This window comes from Octopus sinensis, linkage group LG7, assembly GCF_006345805.1.
Source record: "Octopus sinensis linkage group LG7, ASM634580v1, whole genome shotgun sequence".
Lineage (NCBI taxonomy): Eukaryota > Metazoa > Mollusca > Cephalopoda > Octopoda > Octopodidae > Octopus > Octopus sinensis.
Genome location: NC_043003.1, coordinates 2,209,801 through 2,230,193, shown reverse-complemented (window position 1 = coordinate 2,230,193; position 20,393 = coordinate 2,209,801). Strand labels below are relative to the sequence as shown.

The 20,393-nt window shown below is 39.7% G+C and overlaps 1 protein-coding gene across 5 annotated transcripts in view; it reads left to right on the top strand.

Annotated features, from left to right (window-relative positions):
* The window catches only part of LOC115214092 (MICAL-like protein 2), a 112,128-nt gene that overhangs the window by 24,372 nt on the left and 67,363 nt on the right, over positions 1 to 20,393 (top strand). For all 5 annotated transcript variants that reach the window (XM_036504450.1, XM_036504449.1, XM_036504452.1 and 2 more), the window contains 5 exons: positions 2,274 to 2,496; positions 11,281 to 11,329; positions 12,931 to 13,069; positions 16,197 to 16,327; positions 19,144 to 20,393. The exon at positions 19,144 to 20,393 is cut by the window's right edge and continues 832 nt beyond it. In XM_036504450.1, coding sequence (XP_036360343.1) covers positions 2,348 to 2,496; positions 11,281 to 11,329; positions 12,931 to 13,069; positions 16,197 to 16,327; positions 19,144 to 20,393 — 1,718 coding nt within the window. In that variant the 5' untranslated portion in view covers positions 2,274 to 2,347. The remainder of the gene's footprint in view (positions 1 to 2,273; positions 2,497 to 11,280; positions 11,330 to 12,930; positions 13,070 to 16,196; positions 16,328 to 19,143) is intronic.

Here is a 20,393-nt window from a genome sequence, read left to right as displayed (position 1 = left end):
ATCCCTCCCCTACCGTACACTCATGCTACCTCTACCCACCCACGTTACCATCTTCTGTCCTCACTCTCTTTTACTCCCCCTGTATTTTGAGAATCCACCCTGGCACCTCGTCACTGCTATTTTAATCTCTTTCCAGTCGCCCCCCCCTAACTGCTCTCTTCCTCTTTTCTAGAATGCGATTAGCTGTGTAGCAGTTCTATAATAAGAAACTTATTCTGTGCTTGAGAAGACCCACGAAGCCAAGTTGTGGCTGGTGTCATGTGACTGGCACATTAAAAGCACCCTTCAAATGTTGGGTGATATGAAGACCTTTCGAGCCAAGTGAAATCGCAGTCATCACCGATGCCTGACTGGTACCAGTTCCGATGATACACAAAGTGCCCCGTTTGAACATTGGGCCTCATAGAGACAGTGGCAGGTGACTGGGAACTTTGGTGATATGCTGTGCATGTGTTGACCTGTCAGACTGTAGTCGTGGTCATTGCCGGTGTCAGGTCAATGGCATCTGTACCAGTGTCATGTATACAAACACCCACTACACTCTCAAAGTGGTTGGCGTTAGGAAGGGCATCCAGCCATAGAAACCATGTCAAATCAGAGTCGAGTCTGGTACAGCCTCCCAGTTTCTCAGCTCTGGTCAAACCATCCAGCCCATGCCAGTATGGACAGCTGATATTAAATGATAATGATCACACACACACACACACGCATCATCTCATCTGTTTTCTATGCTGATACATGTATATATATATATATAGACATATATATTTACATATTGCTGGTCCCTCTGTTGGGTCAGAAGGGGGCAGACCTTTTTATCCCATGCCATCTCCTTGTTCATTACCCTTTTATTATATCACTTCCATACCTCTTTCCTGTCATCAACATTAATTGCGAGTGTAGCACCATCATTTCAGATACATTTCTCTTTGGCAACACCTTGGTTTCCTCAAGCTTCTCATGTGGAACACCTCACACCTCCATTTCTTATATCATAGAACATGTGCAAGTCTCTGCTTTTTCCATTGCTGAGCAGACTTGCCACCTGGGATTCCTTTCTAGCCCCACTGATAAGGATCTCTGCTCCCACCATCATTTCAGATTCCCTAAGTCTATCTTGTAACTTTTATAGCTCTGTCTACCATTTTATTCCACCATGTCATCACCTGGATCAGTAATTCTCAGCCAGGGATCTCACCTGAACTCCCTGTTGTATCTGTCTCTCATCTATTGTCATTTGCATCAGCTAGAATTTCTCTAAACTTCTAACCAATTGTGGGTTCTTTTAGCTTCTGTCTTTTCCTTCCACAGATGGTATTCTGTTTCTGTGCCTATCTAGTTCTAATTCTCACGTCACTTACCACTAACCTCTGTTGGGTTGTGCATTCTTCACTAGGAAAGGGGTTAAAATTTACAATAGTCTGCCTGTCCTGTTCCCTAATGAGAATGATACCTGTTTGGTTTGTGTTTGCTAGATTGGTAGGTGACGAAGTGGTTCACTGGATTATTGAATTGTGTTTGGGGCAGTTAGATGAAGTTGCATCATAGAATTCCAGGAATCTTAAGACCAATCTTGACCATTAGTTTCCTTCGTTGAGTTATCTTGGTTCCAACATTCTAGAAGTTTATCACTTCTTTCAGATTCTACCCTTCTCAGGTAATAATTGCTTTTAGATTAAGAGAGGGGAACTTCAAGTGTAAGCCTTCAAGCATACCATTCATAGTAACGGTTGTTGATCTTCTTTGATTGACTCCAATAGCAATGCAATACCAACTGAAAGACCTGTGTTTTTTGGTATGATGTCTTGGTCATTTCCTTTCCGTGTATGTTAATCCAGTGGATTGGTCAGCTCTAACTAGCAATTCTCATGTAATGACAACAATATGGAGATCAAATCTAGATTGAGGCCTGAAATGTAGATTCTTCAGAGCAACAATAGAGAATCTGTTGTATAGAGCTCACACATGGGCACTAACAAAGGCCAAGGTGAACATTGCCTGGATACACAGAGGCCATGTTAATAATGATGACTTGTATGAGATGAGAACTAACTGACTGAATTTGATTATAACTTCAATTAGCAATTATTTTAATGATGAAGTGAGTCAATGTCTTCAGTTAATTTATGATAAAAATTTGTTTACATAATAAATAGATTATATAAACAACTTATATAATTTATGTAAATAATTCTATAATGAATATATTAAATGCTTCTCTGTGTGAACAGATGTGTTGACATCCCATTGGGTTTTTTTTTCTTTTTTTGTAGGAAGTTTTCTGTTATCAGGAAAAAGGTTATGCTCAAAAGCTGAATTACTAAATGTGTTGATATAAAAACGAACCATGTCTCAGGCCAAGCTACGTGCGTTGCAGCAATGGTGTAAGAACAGGTGTGAAGGCTATCGTGATGTTAAAATTACAAACATGACAACTTCATGGAGAGATGGACTGGCATTCTGTGCCCTTATTCACCGTTTTCGACCAGATTTAATGTAAGTGTTTTGCCCTTTGCTAATATTATTTTCAAGTTTCTAATTACTACAACTTTTACTGCCCTGGAAATTTTACCTGCATTAATACCTTTGCCTATGAAACGCAATTTGTACCATATTTTCTTCTTGACCAACTAATCTGGTTATAAATTATACATTTTTAAAATTCTTTTAGCCAGTGTGTGTATGTGTGTGTCTTCAGTTTTATTTCAAGATTTCTTGCCAAAAGCGAAACAGCTAGTTTCTAACCTAGATCCAGGGCTCCTTCATTGGAATTTCAACCTCAACAACAGGGTATTTTTGTATGTATATGTGCAGACTTGAATGCTTTTGTTTTATGTATGTCTTCTCATGCATATAGTCGCATATATAGACATGCTCACGCATGTATGTAATGTTCTGGTGTAAAAGCACTTGGCTGAGGGGTCAAGGGATTCAGCTCAAAATCATAAGGTCACGGGTTTGATTCCTGGCGGCACATTGTATCCTTTATTTCAATTTATTTCACGTTGTTCCTGTCCACTCAGCTGGCAAAAATGAGGGGTAATTCAAAGGGCCAGCCTTGTCACATTCTGTGGGGAACTGAAAAAAAAAAAAAGAAAATGTTTCTGTATGTCTCCTAAAATTTGAATTTGAACTGCATTTATGTGAGGCTCCTTAAAAAAGAAATCGTCACAGGTGACCCCTTGGTAGCCAAAGCGTTAACGTTTAAGGTGTATTGGAGGCAAAGTCAGGAGCTCCAGTTCTGATCCAAAAATAACTTGCTTTCCTCTTGTGATTACTCCAGATCAGGGGTTCTCAACTGGGGCCCATATGGCCCTTATGGGGGGTCCATGTAAGATTTTGTTGTTAAAAGATATCTGCAATAAATTGATTATACTTCTAGAATACACAAAATATTTCAACGTTTTTATACAATTTCTAATATTTAACCCTTTCGTTACTGTGTTTATTTTGAGATGCTCTGTGTTTCTTTCAATTAATTTTAAATATAACAAAGAATTTAGTAAAATAACTTAGTTACCATTAAGCTAGTGTTAGGAACATAAATTGAGACTAAGGTTTGGTGGAAGATTTTAATTCAAAACTTATGAAAACAAGACATTTGTATTAAAGAGCCAGAGGCACTTTCAGTCGGGTTGGTATCAAAAGGGTTAAGAATAGTTTCTCTATTATATTTTTTAACCCTTTCATTATTTTATTTATTTTGAGATGCTCTGTGTTGCTTTCAATTAACTTTAAATATAACAAAAGAATTTAGTAAAATAACTTAGTTATCTTTCAACTAGTGTTAGGAACATAAATTGTGACTAAGGTTTGGTAGAAGATTTTTAACTCAAAACTTATGAAAACAAGACATTTGTACCACAGAGCCAGAGGCAGTTTCAGCCGTGTTGGTTTCAAAAGGGTTAATTATAAAGATAGATTGTTTTAATCATCGATTGTCAATGAGGGACCCTTCCTCTGAGTAAAATAAGAATCAAAGGGGTCCTTAGATAAAAATGGTTGAGAACCCCTGCTCTCCATCTAAAGACCATTGTCATCTTACTCCTGTCTGAGACTGATCTTGATGGCTTTCAGGACCCTTTGTGTTTCATTGCTTACCACTGCAGTCATGTCTTCCCAAACAGCATTGCAATAACTCCCGACAGGTGCAAGGGTGGCTGTGTGGTAAGAAGCTTGTTCCACCAACCACATAGTTTCAGGTACAGTTCCACTCAAAGGAGGCACCTTGGAGAAATGTCTTTTATTATGGACTTGGGCTGAGTGAAGGGAGTGGATTTGGTACACACAAAGTGAAAAAAAAAAACTTATATCATAAGCCCCTTTTCTCTTCTCCAAAATATTAAAATGGTTTAATACAACGAGCTGGCAGAGTCGTTAGTATGTTATGCAAAATGCACAGTGGCATTTCACCTGTCTTTACATTCTGAATTCAAATTCTGCTGAGGTTGGATTTACCTTTCCTCATTTCAGGGTTGATAAAATAAGTACCAGTTGAGCAGAGGAAGGGAGGGGGGAGTCATTGTAATTGACTCCCCCCCCCCACTCCCTGAAATTGTTGGCTTTGTGCCCTAATTTGGAACCAATATATTAAAATGGTTTAATAAAACAGCATCAGCAGCAGTAGATAAGGTCTGTGATTTCTGCCATGCTGAACACTTCATTAAGTAATTAAGCAGAGTTGGCAAAATGTCCGGCCTCGTTGCCGGTTGCTTGCCTCGAATGCACGGCTTGCTTCTTTGTTATGGTTTTATTCAATGTTGCTGAAAGACAACGGTTTTATTAGATTCATCATTTTTAGCAGTCTATCATTTCTTTAGAAAGATATTCCATGACCAGTGGAGCTGCAAAATTGACAATGGTTGCAAAAGCTCACACATCCCACTGGCTGATCTCTTGTAGAGATCATCATCATCATCATCATTTGACACCTGTTTTCCATGCTGGCATGGGTTGGATGATTTGGCGCAAGCTGGTAAAGCTAGGACCATTCCAGGCTCCATTGTCCATTTTGGCCTGGTTTCTATGACTGGATACCCTTCCTGATGCCAATCACTTTACAGAGCATACTGGGTGCTTTTTATGCAGGTTCCTGTGTGTCTTTGTTCTGACATATACAGTTCCTGTCTGCCAAATTCACTCACAAGGCATTGGCTGGCCCAGGGCTGTTGTAGAAAACACTTGCCCAAGGAGCTGCACTGTGAGACTGAACCCTGAAACCTTGTGGTTGCAAAGCAAGCTTCGTTACCTCACAGCCGTTCTTGCACTTAATGTTTATTTTATTTTTGAGTTTCCATTCTTTCTTTTTTCTTATTGTTTCTTCTTTAAGCCCTTAGCATTTAAACTGGTCACACCGGGCCCTATTATTCTTGCTGCTTTGCATTCAAATAGGCAAGGTCCAGCCTTTCATGCCTGCCCTACAACATCATTCAGGAGTGGCTGTGTGGTAAGTAGCTTGCTTACCAACCACACGGTTCCGGGTTCAGTCCCACTGCGTGGCACCGTGGGCAAGTGTCTTCTAGTATAGCCTCGGGCCAACCAAAGCCTTGTGAGTGGATTTGGTAGACAGAAACTGAAAAGAAGCCTGTCGTATATATATATGTGTGTGTATGTGTGTGTGTCTGTGTTTGTTCCCCCAACATCGCTTGACAACCGATGGTTGTGTGTTTACGTCCCTTATCTTAGCGGTTCGGCAAAAGAGACCGATAGAATAAGCACTAGGTTTACAAAGAATAAGTCCTGGGGTCGATTTGCTCGACTAAGGGCAGTGCTCCAGCATGGACACAGTGAAATGAATGAAACAAGTAAAAGAATAAAAGAATAACAACAGCATCAAGATCTCAAAGCTTATAAGATAATGTCTGATTAATTGCAGAATGTTATAAAGAAATAAGTATTATGTTTAAGAGAGTAATCTGAAGGCTAAATGGTTAAAATATTTTCTCGGCCAAAGCCCTGCAACGTAATGAAGCCAAGGGCAAATTTTGAGATGTCTGCATCTTAGTAACTGGATCCAAGATCTGTTCTGCACAACTTATTCTTTCGGTAACTGTTTCTTGTCAGTTGTTCCATTGATTTTTGCCAGGTGTTTATCGTTTTTTTTCCTTTTATATTCTACGCACAGCAAAAAGCCTCTGCTGTTTAAATGGAGCTTTGTGGTTGTTTGGTTTGCAGTAAACAGATGTCCTAACAACTATTGGTTTGCAACAAAACAGATGCCTGGACAATTATTTCTGTTCATTGCATCAGTGTAGCTTTTATATTTTATACTTGTTTCAGTCATCAGACTCTGGCCATGCCGGAGCTCTGCCTTGAAGAATTGGATCTTTTCGCTTTGACCGGCAAATTTTTTAAAATAATTTCTTTGTAACAAACTACAGACTTTTCTCAAGAAAGCCAAGAGATTCTACAAGTATACAAAGTTTGGTAGACAGAAACTGAAAAGAAGCCTGTTGTATATATGTATTCTACCAGTATTCAAAGTTTGAAAGTGTTTAGTTACAAAGAAATTATTTTAAAAATCTGCCGGTCAAAGCGAAAAGATTTGTAGAATTTTAGTCAAACAAATTGACCCCTGTACCTATCTTTTTAAGTCCAGTACTTATTCTATCGGTTTCTTTTGCTGAACCACTAAGTTATGGGGATGTAAACACACCAACATCGGTTGTCAAGTGATGGTGGGGGGGGGACAAAGAAACACACACACATACACATGATGGGCTTCTTTCAGTTACTGTCTATCAAATCCATTTACAAGGCTTTGGCTGGCCTGAGGCTATAGCAAAAGACACCAGCCCAAGGTACCAACCACACTGTGGAACTGAACCCTGTACCATGTGGTTGGGAGGCGAATTGTTTACCACACAACCATACCTGTGCCTGAAGAACTCTAGTTACCTGTGACTTTCTTTATCCACAGTAATTTATATCAGGTATAAAATCCATATAACCTGGGTACAAAACACCTGGTTTCTGGGATGCTAAATGCTAACGTTACAGACATATGAGAACACCTTATGCTTTGGTGAGAAAATGGAGAAGAATTTGAGTTCCTTGAGTTAGGGTCATCAAAATAAGGTTTCTGTGGATTGTTGCTTCTCAACCAACAGCTTAATGGTTTCCTCTCTCTGCAACGGTTCCTGTCTTTTATCAGGTTAATAAAACTTGTTCTTAAATTATATTTCTTCCTATTTTTCTCATTTCTGCTATATTCAGAAAATTAATGATAATACTGATGAGTGTGTGTGTGTGCTTCCCAACCATATGGTTGCAAGTTCAATCCCACTGCATGGCACCATGACCAACTGTCTTCTATTTTAGCCTCAGGTTGACCAAAGCCTTCAGAGTAGATTTGGTTGATGGAAACTGAAAGAAGTTCAAGTGTGTGTGTGGTTTACATCCCCATAACTTAGCAGTTCAGCAAAAGAAGCCGATAGAATAGGTACCAGGCTTTAAAAAATAAGTACTGGGGTTGATTCATTCGAGTAAAAATATTTTCGCAAGGTGGTGCCCCAGCATGGCCACAGTCTAATGACTGAAACAAGCTAAAGGTAAAAAGTACACACACACAAAGATGGTACCGTATAAAAAGCGCCAGTGCTAGTGCCACATAAAAAGCAAGCAGTACACTCTGTAAAGTGGTTGGTTCTAGGAAAGATGTTCGTCTGTCAAACTGTCCACCCATGCCAGCATGGAAAACGGATGTGAAATGTTGATGATGAGGAGGACATCTATATACATCGGTCGATAACTGATGAAGAATTAGGGTCCTGGTGTCTGTCCTACTTCTATGTTTTGTAGTATTTAATGCATTTTTCCTTTATGGAATAACTGAACGCCATCCCAACTTTTGTTAACAGTAAGCTTGTGTCTAGGTATGTATGTATATACACACACACATATATATATATTTGAAAAGCAACATTCGAGCATGGTCGTTGCCTGAAACACCTGACTGGCCCTTGTGCTGGTGGCACGTAAAAGCACCCACTACACTCTTGGAGTGGTTGGCATTAGGAGGGGCATCCAGCTGTAGAAATTTTGCCAGATCAGATTGGAGCCTGGTGCAGCCTTCTAGCTCACCAGTCCTCAGTCAAACCATCCGACCCATGCCAGCATGGAAAGTGGACGTTAAACGATGATGATATATATTTATAAAGGGAGTTTTAATGAGTTTAATAAAGTGCTATAGTAATTTAAAAGTGATGATCAGATATCTGAAAACTTATCTGCCAATCCTCGGCTCTCAAGTGGTGCCGGGTCAGAGGAAGTCTACTGTTGAGTGCTTTTGTTGTGAATGACTCGGACAGTTGCAGTACACTCACTTATCACATCAAGTTCTCTTTTGAGTCGGTATTACCACATTGTTAAATCTTGTTATACTGTAACAGGTTTCTGCTATACAACGACTACTGTAAAGCCTGTTATATAGGCTTCTCTTCTGCACCCATAATTATTGGGTGAAGAATAATTGATGCGGAGCAGATGGTTGGTTAAATAAATATCTCAGAGTGTCATTAAGTAATGATGGAATAAACATCCTTTCTAGATAGACAAGAGGATGTTACTTTGTTTTAATAGCTGTGTTTTCTAATTTCTTTTCTTTTCTTTTTGTAATTGTTGTCTCAGCCTCTCTCTTTGTGTTGGGTTAAACTTATTATGGTTGTTGTGTTAGTTACAAAGCAATCTTAATTGAGGAGTTTCAAGATCAAAGACATTCCAGTTGTGATTGACCTATTTTGTCATGGCTAATGTGTTCATTATTTACTTAAGAGGGTAGGATGTAATTGATGAGAGGTTTAATTAGTATTTCTAGCAGGTTGAGGAACCATGTGCAGGCTCCTTTGCTGGCTTGTAACCATTTCATGGGATTAGGGCCAAACTTATTAATTTGCCATAATTTATCTGCTGTTAGAAGTTCACTGGAAATGGGGTCAACTTTTTTCAGAAAGAAACAGTAATCAAACAGAAAATTCAGTAAGACTTAGTAATGGTTGGCCCTTTTCTTCATTGGTTGACAGTAGAAACAGTAACTTAATCAGCCCTGCTGGGGCTGGGCTGTTTCCAGAAGCAAATGCCTAGTCCCAAGTATGCTTACCATTCCTTGATATTCCATGAAAGAAAGACAAGTCAATACCTTTGCAGCATCCATGGAGTTGCACTGGATGTCAGATATTGGTTAAGTATAATCAAACATATCTGCCTAAGAGTCACTCCCTCTGGATTTTTCGTAGGGGTTTATTCCCTTATCCTTTCTTTAAACCCTTGATAACTCACCCCACAAGGCATCAGGGCTTTGTTACCTCTGCCTTAGCGAAGGCAGAAGTATTGTTTTCAGTCGCATTTGTTTGTTTGTCCATGGACAAGATATCTCAAGAACCGCTCGATGGATTCAGATGAAACTTTAAGGAATGTTTGGCCTCGTGACTGGCATGGACTGATTATATTTTGGGATCAATCTGGTACTGGACAAGGGTTCTGAATTATTTTTCCGGTTTTTTTACTTAATTTTTGAGAGTGGTCAGGTTCATTTTTAGGATTCTCGTTTGTGAGAGCAATCGAGATTATTTTAGATATTCTCATTTTAAAAATCATCCCTGGCTAATCGTTGAAAGGACGTTGGTGTTGCCTTGGTGGAGGTTTGCACTCTCTGAGTGCTCTTATTATTACTATAGGGGTCATGGATTGTGCAGATCCACTCCCACTCTCTCTCATCTTTCAAACCTGTATTGGTCTCCTGCACCAAGTGCCTATGATGCCATTAAGTTATCAGGACGTAGGGTTTGTACGAAGTTACCTTTTCTCAGATGAGTAGCTAAAGAACTGAAGGGCTTTATCTGTCCTAGGCCCATTGGGTTGTCTGTGTGGGACATGCTTGGGCCCTGATAGGTGTTACTACTCCAGGTCAGGATAGACCTGGGAACAAATAATGTGGTTCTGTATCCCTCCAGACTACTAATATTTTGTATAAAACTATTTCTTTGCAAAAGAGATTAGCAAGAGAAATGGTGGCAGTGAAGTGTTCATCACCAATATGTGTAAATATTGAAGGTTTTGTATCTTTGTAGTCTATTAGAAAGTGTTATTTTTGCATTAGTTCTGCAGAAAACATTTTGTTGTCTAAATTTCAACTGGGTGATATAATAATTTACATTTCACCTGGTCTCTACAGAGAACTGGAAATTTGTTCTTTTTGCCGAGGCCTTCCGTATTGAACCAGGTTTACTGCAGATACAGCTTTTGCTTTCTATGGATTGGAAGATAAAGCTTTGCTTTCAGCCTTTTGTAATTATTTGTGGTTGATGAGGTTGAACGAATCGGATTGGTTTTCTTGAATTTCTGGTCAACCTCTACAAAAGCGTTGGGAGGGAGAGAATTCCAGAGAACCTACATTCTAAAAAGAAAGACTCGGTTTATGCAAAATACAGAATGGGGTGGATGATATGGGTGACAGAAGTCGTCCTCATCATCATTTGACAATTTTTTTTTCCATGCTGGCATGGGTTGGATGGTTCAACAAGAACCGACAAGCCCAAGGAACGAGTTGAGCTTCAATTGCCTGCTTTGGCATGGTTTCCATGGCTGGAAGCCCTTCCTAATGCCAAACACTTTACAGGGTGTACTGGCTGCCTTTCATGGTACCAGCATTAATGAGACCAGCAATTACTTGCAAGACAAGACCTCCCTACTTCAAATGATTATAAAAGATGAATTATGTGAGTCTGGATGGTGATGGTGCAAATCCTGATACTCCCGAGGAGTAGTGGCCACTATGGTAGAAGTTAGTGATTGTAATAGACCAATCAAAGTAAGGAGGGAGGGTCAGAGAGTGAAGGACGTTGGTGAGTCATTATGTACCAATCTGTCAAACGGTCTTTTTTTGGAGATGCAGTCCTGGAGTATGGAGTAGCAGTCACCATTCCAGAAATAGGAGTGGTATTCCATTGTGGGTCTCATTTGACCTTTATTATGAGTTCTTCAACTGTTTGGAGCCAAAGAACATTCTGGTTCTGTAGAGAGCAGCCAGTTTTTGTGTTGCAGTCTTTACTAAGATTCGGATGCTATGATGTTAGGAGAAAACGGCACTGGAGGATTATTTTCTTCTAACATATTCTTGACCGACAAAAGTTGCGTTCTTGAATGCCAAATATATTCTTAACTAACAAATGTTATATTCTTGACTGGTGAGTATGGTACTCTTGGCAAACAAGAGTATGGTACTCTTGGCAAACAAGCATTGTACACTTTACTAACAAATTTTTCTTTTACTTTCTTCCCCAGAAACTTTGATTCTCTTTGCAAAGAAAATGTCTTTTACAACAACCATCTGGTAAGTTTATTCCTTTAATAATGTAAATTGGTTTCTAATGTTATCCTATTGTCTCCTATCACACATCACCTACATGTTGGCTTTTGTCTTTTAAATATGTGCTTTTGTGTCGGATCCCAAAATAACTTGTGACTTCATTTATTTGTGGAATCACACCCACATTATAAAGTGTGACTCTAATTGCAGTCAATGAAACCCCCAGAAAAAATGTCTTTTGTATAAGACCCACTGACTTTCCTTTAGTATTATGTTGCATAGAAAAAGTATGCTTAGTAAAATCTACCATAACTGTCTAAAATACATTGGAAAGGTTTTAGTATCCTAACTAAAAGAAAGGTCAAGTTTAAAATTGACCTTTGAACTTTATTGTATAAAAGTACACCTGTTCCATTAGGGAATGTCATATGATCATTTTTTTTTTTTCCTGGAAAATCAATTTTATTTTGATAATAATGGTAAACTTAAATATATTTTTACTGAATTTTACATTCCAGTTTGTATTGTAATGCAAATACAAATTCATGTTTTCCCAAGAGAACAAAGTATTTTTTTTGCTTAAGTGTGAATTCTTTTGAAACTTTTATATTTTGTTATAGGTTTTCTTTGTTTTTAAATGTTTTTTGTATTTTTATGGATTACTCTGTTTTGGATATGAGGCATTCAAGATACGGCAAAAAAAGATGAAAAATGTTACTGCATGGAATGCATATATTAGCCATAGAACAACTCTGAAAAACGGTCAGCTTCACTTCGGCATTTTGTGGATTGATGTCAAGATTTTCATGGTACCAAGTGAAGCTGATAGATTCTCTGTTGTTGAATGAATGGCAAATAGAAGTGTCTTTAACGCTGCAATTGTTTTAGTCTCAACAAACCATCTCAGACCGAATCCCTTGCTTGGCAAAGAGACAAGTCTGGAAAATATAAAAACATATCAAGCAAAATAGCAACTAAAATAAAATATAAAAATCTTGTGGCCGTGTGGTAAGAACTGGATGGTTCTGGATTCTGTCCCAGTGTGGCACCTTGGGCAAGTGCCTTCTTCTATAGGCTTGGGGTCAACCAAAGCCTTGCGAGTGGATTTGGTAGGTGGGAACTGAATGAAGCCCGTGTCTGTCTGTTTGTCCCCCACCACCACTACTACTTGACAACTTGTGTTGCTATGTTTAGCGGTTCAACAAAAGAGATTGACAGAATATGTACCAGGTTTAAAAACAAGGAAAAGAAAATAAACAAGTCCTGCAGTTGATTCATTCAACAGCACATTCTTCAGTGTGGTGCCCCAGCATGGCCACAGTTCAATGATTGAAATAAGTAAAAGATAGACGATATCAGGTCGATGCCAAAGGGACTTCTGGATCACTGAGAATGGGAGAGAGAAGATTTGATATGAAACCAAAATGATTGGTTATAAGTTTTACAACAGAACTTGCTGATCCTTGCCAAGAACAAGCATTTTGCTAAAAACAGAATTTTGCTAAAAAACCCCAAATAGTCCTTTACCAGTGTTTAAAAAAAAAATTTTTTTTCATTAAATCCAAATTCCAACTTGTTTTGTGCATCAAATTATGCATTTAATATTGTTAAATTTATTCCTAAAGGCTTTCACTGTTGCTGAACAACTTGGGGTCACTGCTCTCTTGGAGGCTAAAGATATGGAAGACCTCCAAGTCCCAGACAAACTTAGTGTCATCACCTACGTTGCAAGTTTGTACAGTTACTTCAAGGACAAAGAAAAACGTGAGTTTTCAGTAATCAACATCTTCTGTTTATTATAAATAAAATATTTATAGATTATGTCATAAGAATTGTAGAAGAGTTGCCATTGGTTGGGTTTCGTATTCAGCTAACGACTCGGAGACTGCGGTATATCTTGTTGTAAGGCAGCAAGCTGGCAGAAGCGTTAGCACGCCAGACGAAATGCTTAGTGGTATTTCATCTGCTGTTACATTCTGAGTTCAAATTCTGCCGAGGTTGACTTTGCTTTTCATCCTTTCGGGGTCGATAAAATAAGTACCTATTTCTTTATTACCCACAAGGGGCTAAACACAGAGGGAACAAACAAGGACAGACATAGGTATTAAGTCGATTACATCGACCCCAGTGCGCAACTGGTACTTAATTTATCGACCCCGAAAGGATGAAAGGCAAAGTTGACCTCAGCGGAATTTGAACTCACAACGTAATGCAGACGAAATACGGCTAAGCATTTCGCCCGGCGTGCTAACGTTTCTGCCAGCTCGCCACCTTTATAAATAAGTACCACTTACGCACTGGGGTTCATGTAATCGACTTAATACCTTTGTCTGTCGTTGTTTAGCCCCTTGTGGGCAGTAAAGAAATAAGAAACTGGGATGTATGTTGTTTGATTTGGCAGATGGGACTTGTGCATGATGGTGGACTTTTGGTGGAACTTGGCTTGTGATCTTACTAAAAGGTTCAGCACTCAAGAACATCATCCAAATGCAAATTCATGGGGAATTAGGCACAAACAATGATGTAATTTGTCTATAGAAATTTAAAGATTTTTACTAGTTTTTCAGAATTTTAAGAAAATGTTCTGTTTTTGAAGATAAACTAATTTCTATGTGTGTCTGTATGTTATGCCTTGTTCCTCATAAGCTATTTTTATTGTAAAGAAACAACAATAGAATTCTATGGATCCAGTATCCTAAAATCTTGACATAATGGTAGTAAATGGTTGTCATTTTTGCATTCCTTGTGTCAAAACAATTAGATCAGGCCCAGATTTTTTGATAACAGGGAGCATTTTTTGGGGGGGGGTGGCCTGTGTTATTGTGAATTACTGGCTAAAATGGTGTTCTGTTTGCACATCAAACAAAATGTTTAGCAGCATTTTTTCCAGTTGTTTACGCTCTGAGTTCAAATCCTTCTCAGGTCAACTTTGTTTTTCATCCCTTGATGGTTGATAAAGTAAAATGCCACTCAAGTAATTTACAGGGGTTGAAGTAATCAACTTTTCATAATTCCTGGCTTTGGACCCTGCATTCGGAATGCTGTGACTTTGGTCACTTATACACCATGGAAACTGGATGACCGGCCCCTTTTGGATCCTAGGGCTCACGAAAAGAAAAAAAATGTACAGATTGGGCCTGAAGGAGGCAAAGTGGCCTAGCTCCTTTCGAGTGTTGGGCCTCAAGGGGATAATGACTGAGACCTTTGGTATTATGTCATGCTTCAGAAGAAGACCCATCGAGTCAAATAACATTGCAGTTTTGGCAGATAGTGGTGTCACACAAATGGCACCTATACCAGTGGCATGTAAAAGCACCCGTTTACACTCTTGAAGTGGTTGGCATTAGGAAGGGCATCCAGCCGTAGAAACCATACCGAATCAGTCCGGGGTCTGGTGCAGCCTTCCAGCTTACCAGCCCTGGTCAAACCGTCCAACCCATGCCAGCATGGACAACGGATGTTAAATGATGATGAATAGATTATAATTACTCAAGCTCTTTCTTTCCTTTTAATTTGCATATTTTCAAGTTTATATTTATTCTATTTTCACTTCCTTTCGAAAGATTGGTCTATCCACGTAGTCTTTCATATTATCATGTTTATGCTTGAATAATCAGAAAGATATATATATATATATCATCATCATCATCATCGTTTAACGTCCGTTTTCTGCGCTAGCACAGGTTGGACGGTTCGACCGGGGTCTCGGAAGCCAGGGGCTGCACCAGTCTGGTCTGGCAAGGTTTCTACAGCTGGATGCCCTTCCTAACGCCAACCACTCCGCGAGTGTAGTGGGTGCTTTTTACGTGCCACCGGCACAGGTGCCAGGGGAGTCTGGCATTGGCCACGTTCGGATGGATGTTTTTATGTGCCACCGGCACAGAAGCCAGTCGAGGCGGCGCTGGCATTTTACGTGTGTACCATTTAAAAAAAAAAATTATTTAATCTCATGAAGACCAGGAAGTACTGTTAGCCTTTCTTTGTTCTGCAAAAGTGACTGAAACGGTTAATTAGATGAGGTGGCTTAATTAGTGTTCAGTTTGAGGGTTTGTAGGAAGGTAGTTCCAGAGGGAGTCATTTTTAGTTAAGACAGAGCAAAGAGTGACAGAAAGAGAAAATCTGGGTGGGACGAATAGATTTAAGTGAAAAATTATTTACTGTCAGCAAATTTAGAGATTAAAAATGATTGTAGTAGCAGTGGAAGATCCAGCTTCGTGACGGGGTAGGTGGTCCGACAGCGTTGAAGATTTGTCTCTAATGGATGTATAATAGGAGAGAGAGTGTGTGTGTGTGTATTGGCTGTATGCCTAATTAGGGCAAACTTATCCCTCATATGGGACCAACTATTGTTCAGATCTGAAGTGTTTTCTAGTTCTGAAAAAGAAATGTGAATTTAGAGATGTAACTTTGACCTTGGAGTTTCTATGGAGTTGTCATAACAATAACAGCTAAAGTTTTGTTTTTTATTGTTTTTTTATTATTATTGTTGTTGTTACTAATGAGTTTGCCAAACTGACATCTGTGAGAACTCTGACAATGGTTCATTCATCAATTCCAGTTGTGCAGCTTCACAACTGTGTCAGTCTCTACTTCTGAGTCATTAGTTGTAAGGGACCTGGTTTTAAGTCTGGGTGGCTGGGGGTTGGGGGGGGGGATGAAAAAGGAAAGAAAATGCGGCAAATATTGAACAAAACGATTTTCAGTGAGGATGTGAAAATTATCAGATGCTGTGATATTTGGAGTGCAGCAGCTTTGCATATCAGTTCGTATTTGCTGTACAAAACATTATAAATCATCGACCTTAATTAATGTTGGTGCTTTAATCATAAATTCCTGACATGATTTTTATGATTTTGATTTGTTTGTAAATAAACTTGTTTTATTTTCCTAGTGGGAGGCCCAGACGTCCAAAAATGTAAATCTCATATATCGATCGGAATGAAGCGACACCCGGACAGTGAACCTTATGAGAAGTTTGAACCGAAGAGATTGACACCAAGTAAAGAAGATAACTCGAAAAAGGTACGGAATCAGTTTTAATCACTCTCCAGTTCCTAGTGGCCTAGTGGTTAGGGTGTTGCACTCACAGTTACCAGTTTGTGGGTTCAATTCCTGGACCAAGCAGTATATTGTGTTTTTTGAGCAAAACACTTTATTTCACATTGCTCTAGTGCTGTGAGAGGACCAGTATTTCAAAGAATAGACCCAACATTTCCTCTGTGTTGTAAATGGTGACTAAAAGGGGTGAAATTTTAATTTTAGTTCATGGACCCCTGGTACTACCTTTGCAGACTACCAGGGGTCTGGGAACCACTGGGTTAGAGGGTTGTCACCTGAGTAGTGCAGGGGCATCATCTGTCTAGTGTAGGGAATCACCAACACCTGGTGGATGCAGCAACATGCTGTTACAGCACATGCCTCCATACTACTGCTGCTACTACTACTACTACTACTCCAGTCCCACTCAATCTCTCCCACCTCTCTTCTAAAATGTAAGAAGTCATGTAGCTCCACTATAGCAAGAAACCTGCTCTACTCTGGCCCTTTTTCTGCTCTGGCCCTTATCTCTCATACTTTGCCCATCTTTTACCTCATCTTCTAGTGTAAGGTTGCTCCCCCAGGGTTCCTAATTTTGCAAACTGCATAATGGCCTCATTTGTGCTAGTGGCATGAAAAAAAAAAGCACCCAGTGCATGCTATAAAGTGTTTGGCAATAGGAGGGGCAGCCACCTTTTAGAATTCATGCCAAAGTAGACATTTGTAGCACAATGCAACCCTTGGGCCCATGAGATCCTGTCAAATCATCCAGCCTTTGTTGCTAGTGAATACTGATATGATATTGATGATGATGATGATGAGCAGTTACTAAGCGGATAGAGTAGCTTTCTGCCTGACATTCTAAGATCAAATCCCACTGGAATGTATGATGTTGTGTTTAAAGAAGAAGTTCGTAGTAACTGCTCGTTAGATATGTAGCAATAAGCAGAAGCATGGCCATGTGGTAAGAAGATTGCTTCCCAACCACGTGGTTCCAAGTTCACTCCCGGTGTGTGTGGCACCTTGGAAAAGTGTCTTCTACTTCAACCTCAGGTCGACCAAAGCCTTGTGAGTAGGTTTGGTAGATGGAAACTGAAAGAAGCCCATTGTGTGTGTGTACACATTCTTGTTTCTGTCCCCCACTTCCCTTGTTTGACGACCAGTGTTGGTGTTTTATGTCCCCGTAACTTAGCGGTTTGATCAAAGAAGCTGATAAAATAAGTACGAGGCTTTAAAAAAATAGATAAAAAAAAGTCCTGGGGTTAATTCATTCAACTAAGAATTCTTCATGGCAGTGCCCCAGCATGGCCATAGTCGAATGACTGAAACAAGTGAGAAAGATAGAAGTATGTTACATATTTCTCCCATTTTGCAACCTTCCCTCTTCAATGATTTCTGTCCACATTTTCAATTCCTGTCACTTGTTGAGGACCCAGTAAAGAAATGTTTTCATAAGTATAGGAGTGGCTGTGTGGTAAGTAGCTTGCTTACCAACCACATGGTTCCGGGTTCAGTCCCACTGCATGGCACCTTGGGCAAGTGCCTTCTACTATAGCCTTGGGCAACCAAAGCCTCGTGAGTGGGTTTCATAGATGGAAACTGAAAGAAGCCTGTCATATATATATATATATATATATATAGTGGAGGCGCAATGGCCCAGTGGTTAGGTCTGTGGACTTGCAGTCGTAGGATCACGGTTTCGATTCCCAGACCAGGCATTGTGAGTGTTTATTGAACAAAAACACCTAAAAGCTCCACGAGGCTGTGGGTGGTGGTGAACTCTGCTGTACTCTTTCCCCACAACTTTCTCTCACTCTTTCTTCCTGTTTCTGTTGTATCTGTATTTCAAAGGGCTAGACTTGTCACACTCTGTGTCATGCTGAATCTCCCCGAGAACTACGTTAAAGCTACATGTGTCTGTGGAGTACTCAGCCACTTGCATGTTAATAAATGAGCTGCGACGTCACTGGTGCCAAGCTGTATCGGCCCCTTTGCCTTTCCCTTGGATAACATCAGTGGTGTGGAGAGGGGAGGTTGGTGTGCATGGGTGACTGCTGGTCTTCCATAAACAACCTTGCCCTGACTTGTGCCTGGGAGGGTAACTTTCTAGGTGCAATCCCATGGTCGTTCATGACCGAAGGGGGTCACAACACAATATATATAGGTGCAGGGGTGGCTTGTGATAAGAAGCTTGCTTCCCAAACACATGGTTCCAGGTTCAGTCTCACTGCGTGGCACCTTGGGCAAGTGTCTTCTACCATAGCCTTGGGCGACCAAAGCCTCGTGAGTGGGTTTCGTAGACGGAAACCGAAAGAAGCCCATTGTGTATATATGTGTGTCTGTGTTTGTCCCCACCACCATCACTTGACAACTGATAATGGTGAGTTTACGTCCCCGTAACTTAGCAGTTCAGCAAAAGAGACTGATCTTATAAGGACTAAGTTCTGGGGTCGATTTGTTTGACTGAAGGCTGTGCTCCAGCATGGCTGCAGTCACATGACTGAAACATAAAAGAATTTAAAAAAATATAGTTATTGAATTTGCTACAAAACTTTCACTGGATAAATTTTGTAGAAATCAGCTGTTTTTGTAGTAAAGATTGTTTGCCAACATAACATGGCAGTCCTGCTTTAGGACTAATGTTACTGTTAACCAGGACTGCCATGTTTTGTTGGCAAGCAATCTTTACTACAAAGTACTGTGGCTGAATATCTCTCATTGTGAGATTTAAAAATAGTAATTTTCAGTTGTTTTTGTCTTTCATGTTCAAACCTTTCCTTTGTTTTGTTTCCTTTCTTCAGGGTGGTTCCAGTCCAGCCAAGCAGTCTTCGGGTGGCGATTATTGTGTACTGTGTAAGGACAAAGTGTATCTTATTGAAAAACATATTGAGGACGGTAACTTGTATCACAGATCCTGCTTTAGAAAAAGTTACATGTCACCTACAAGTAAAATTTTAACTGACTATTCCACACGAACGCAAACCACCACACCATCAACCATCACGATGAACTCCATTGATAAAACCACTTCAAAAAATATTATGGATTCGAGTAAAAATGATCCTTCTGCAAATGAGAAATCACTAAGATTAAGAGGCAAACTCTTTGACAAAAAGAAAGATCAAGTTCAGAAAGCAGAAGAACGCCTCAGAACGGAAAAACAGTACAAGAGAGAAATGGAAGAAGAACAGATGATTGACAATGGAAGGAAAAGTTCTTCAGCGTTAAAGGCTCATTTAAAGGAAATTGATTCCAGCTCAAAAAAATCTTCAACAAATTCACCTGGAAATTCTTTTCCTCAGCTTGAAAAACCTGCTAATTATAATTCTGAGAAAACCTTTCAGACTTCACCCTATAGAGACTCTAACCTCCATGAGGGATCTGATGGTCGAAAAAGAGAGACAAATGACTTGACTTTCTCTACTGTATCAGTAAAATCTGCTGCAAAACCAGAATCAGATCCTTCATTAGATACTCCTAAGCTCATGAAACAAGTCTCTAGTCGGACAATGGGTGATAAAAAAATGCAAGCAACTGTGCATAAAAAATCTGTTACAAATTTAAAAGAAGACAACAGTGAACAATTCGTAGTCTCAGGATTGCTGAAAAGCTTGGCTGGTATTCGACAACGCCAGAGTACCGGTTCTTCACCTACTAATAGTGATCCCCCGTCACCACTGCCAGCAGAGCCATATGTGCCTAATACCAAACTGTCACACACCTCAACTTCCACAGTTACCAATCCTTCAATCATGAAATCCTTGTCAGGAGACAACTCACAGAACTTCAAGAATCCTCATCTACATCTTAATAAAAATAAGACATCTTTGATCAATTCAACCGCAAAAGAATCGGATGTGATAACTGCTCATACAAATCATCAAAACAAGCCTCACGCTGCCTTAAATTCTTCATCAAAGTCTGAACAAGAAATTACCAATTCAACGCCTACAGCCTCAAATTCGTTCACCCCTAGAAAGCAAACAAGAGCATCTCTTAGGGTACAGCTTCCAAGTATTCAGCAAAGAATTAAAGAGTATTCTAAAGCTGC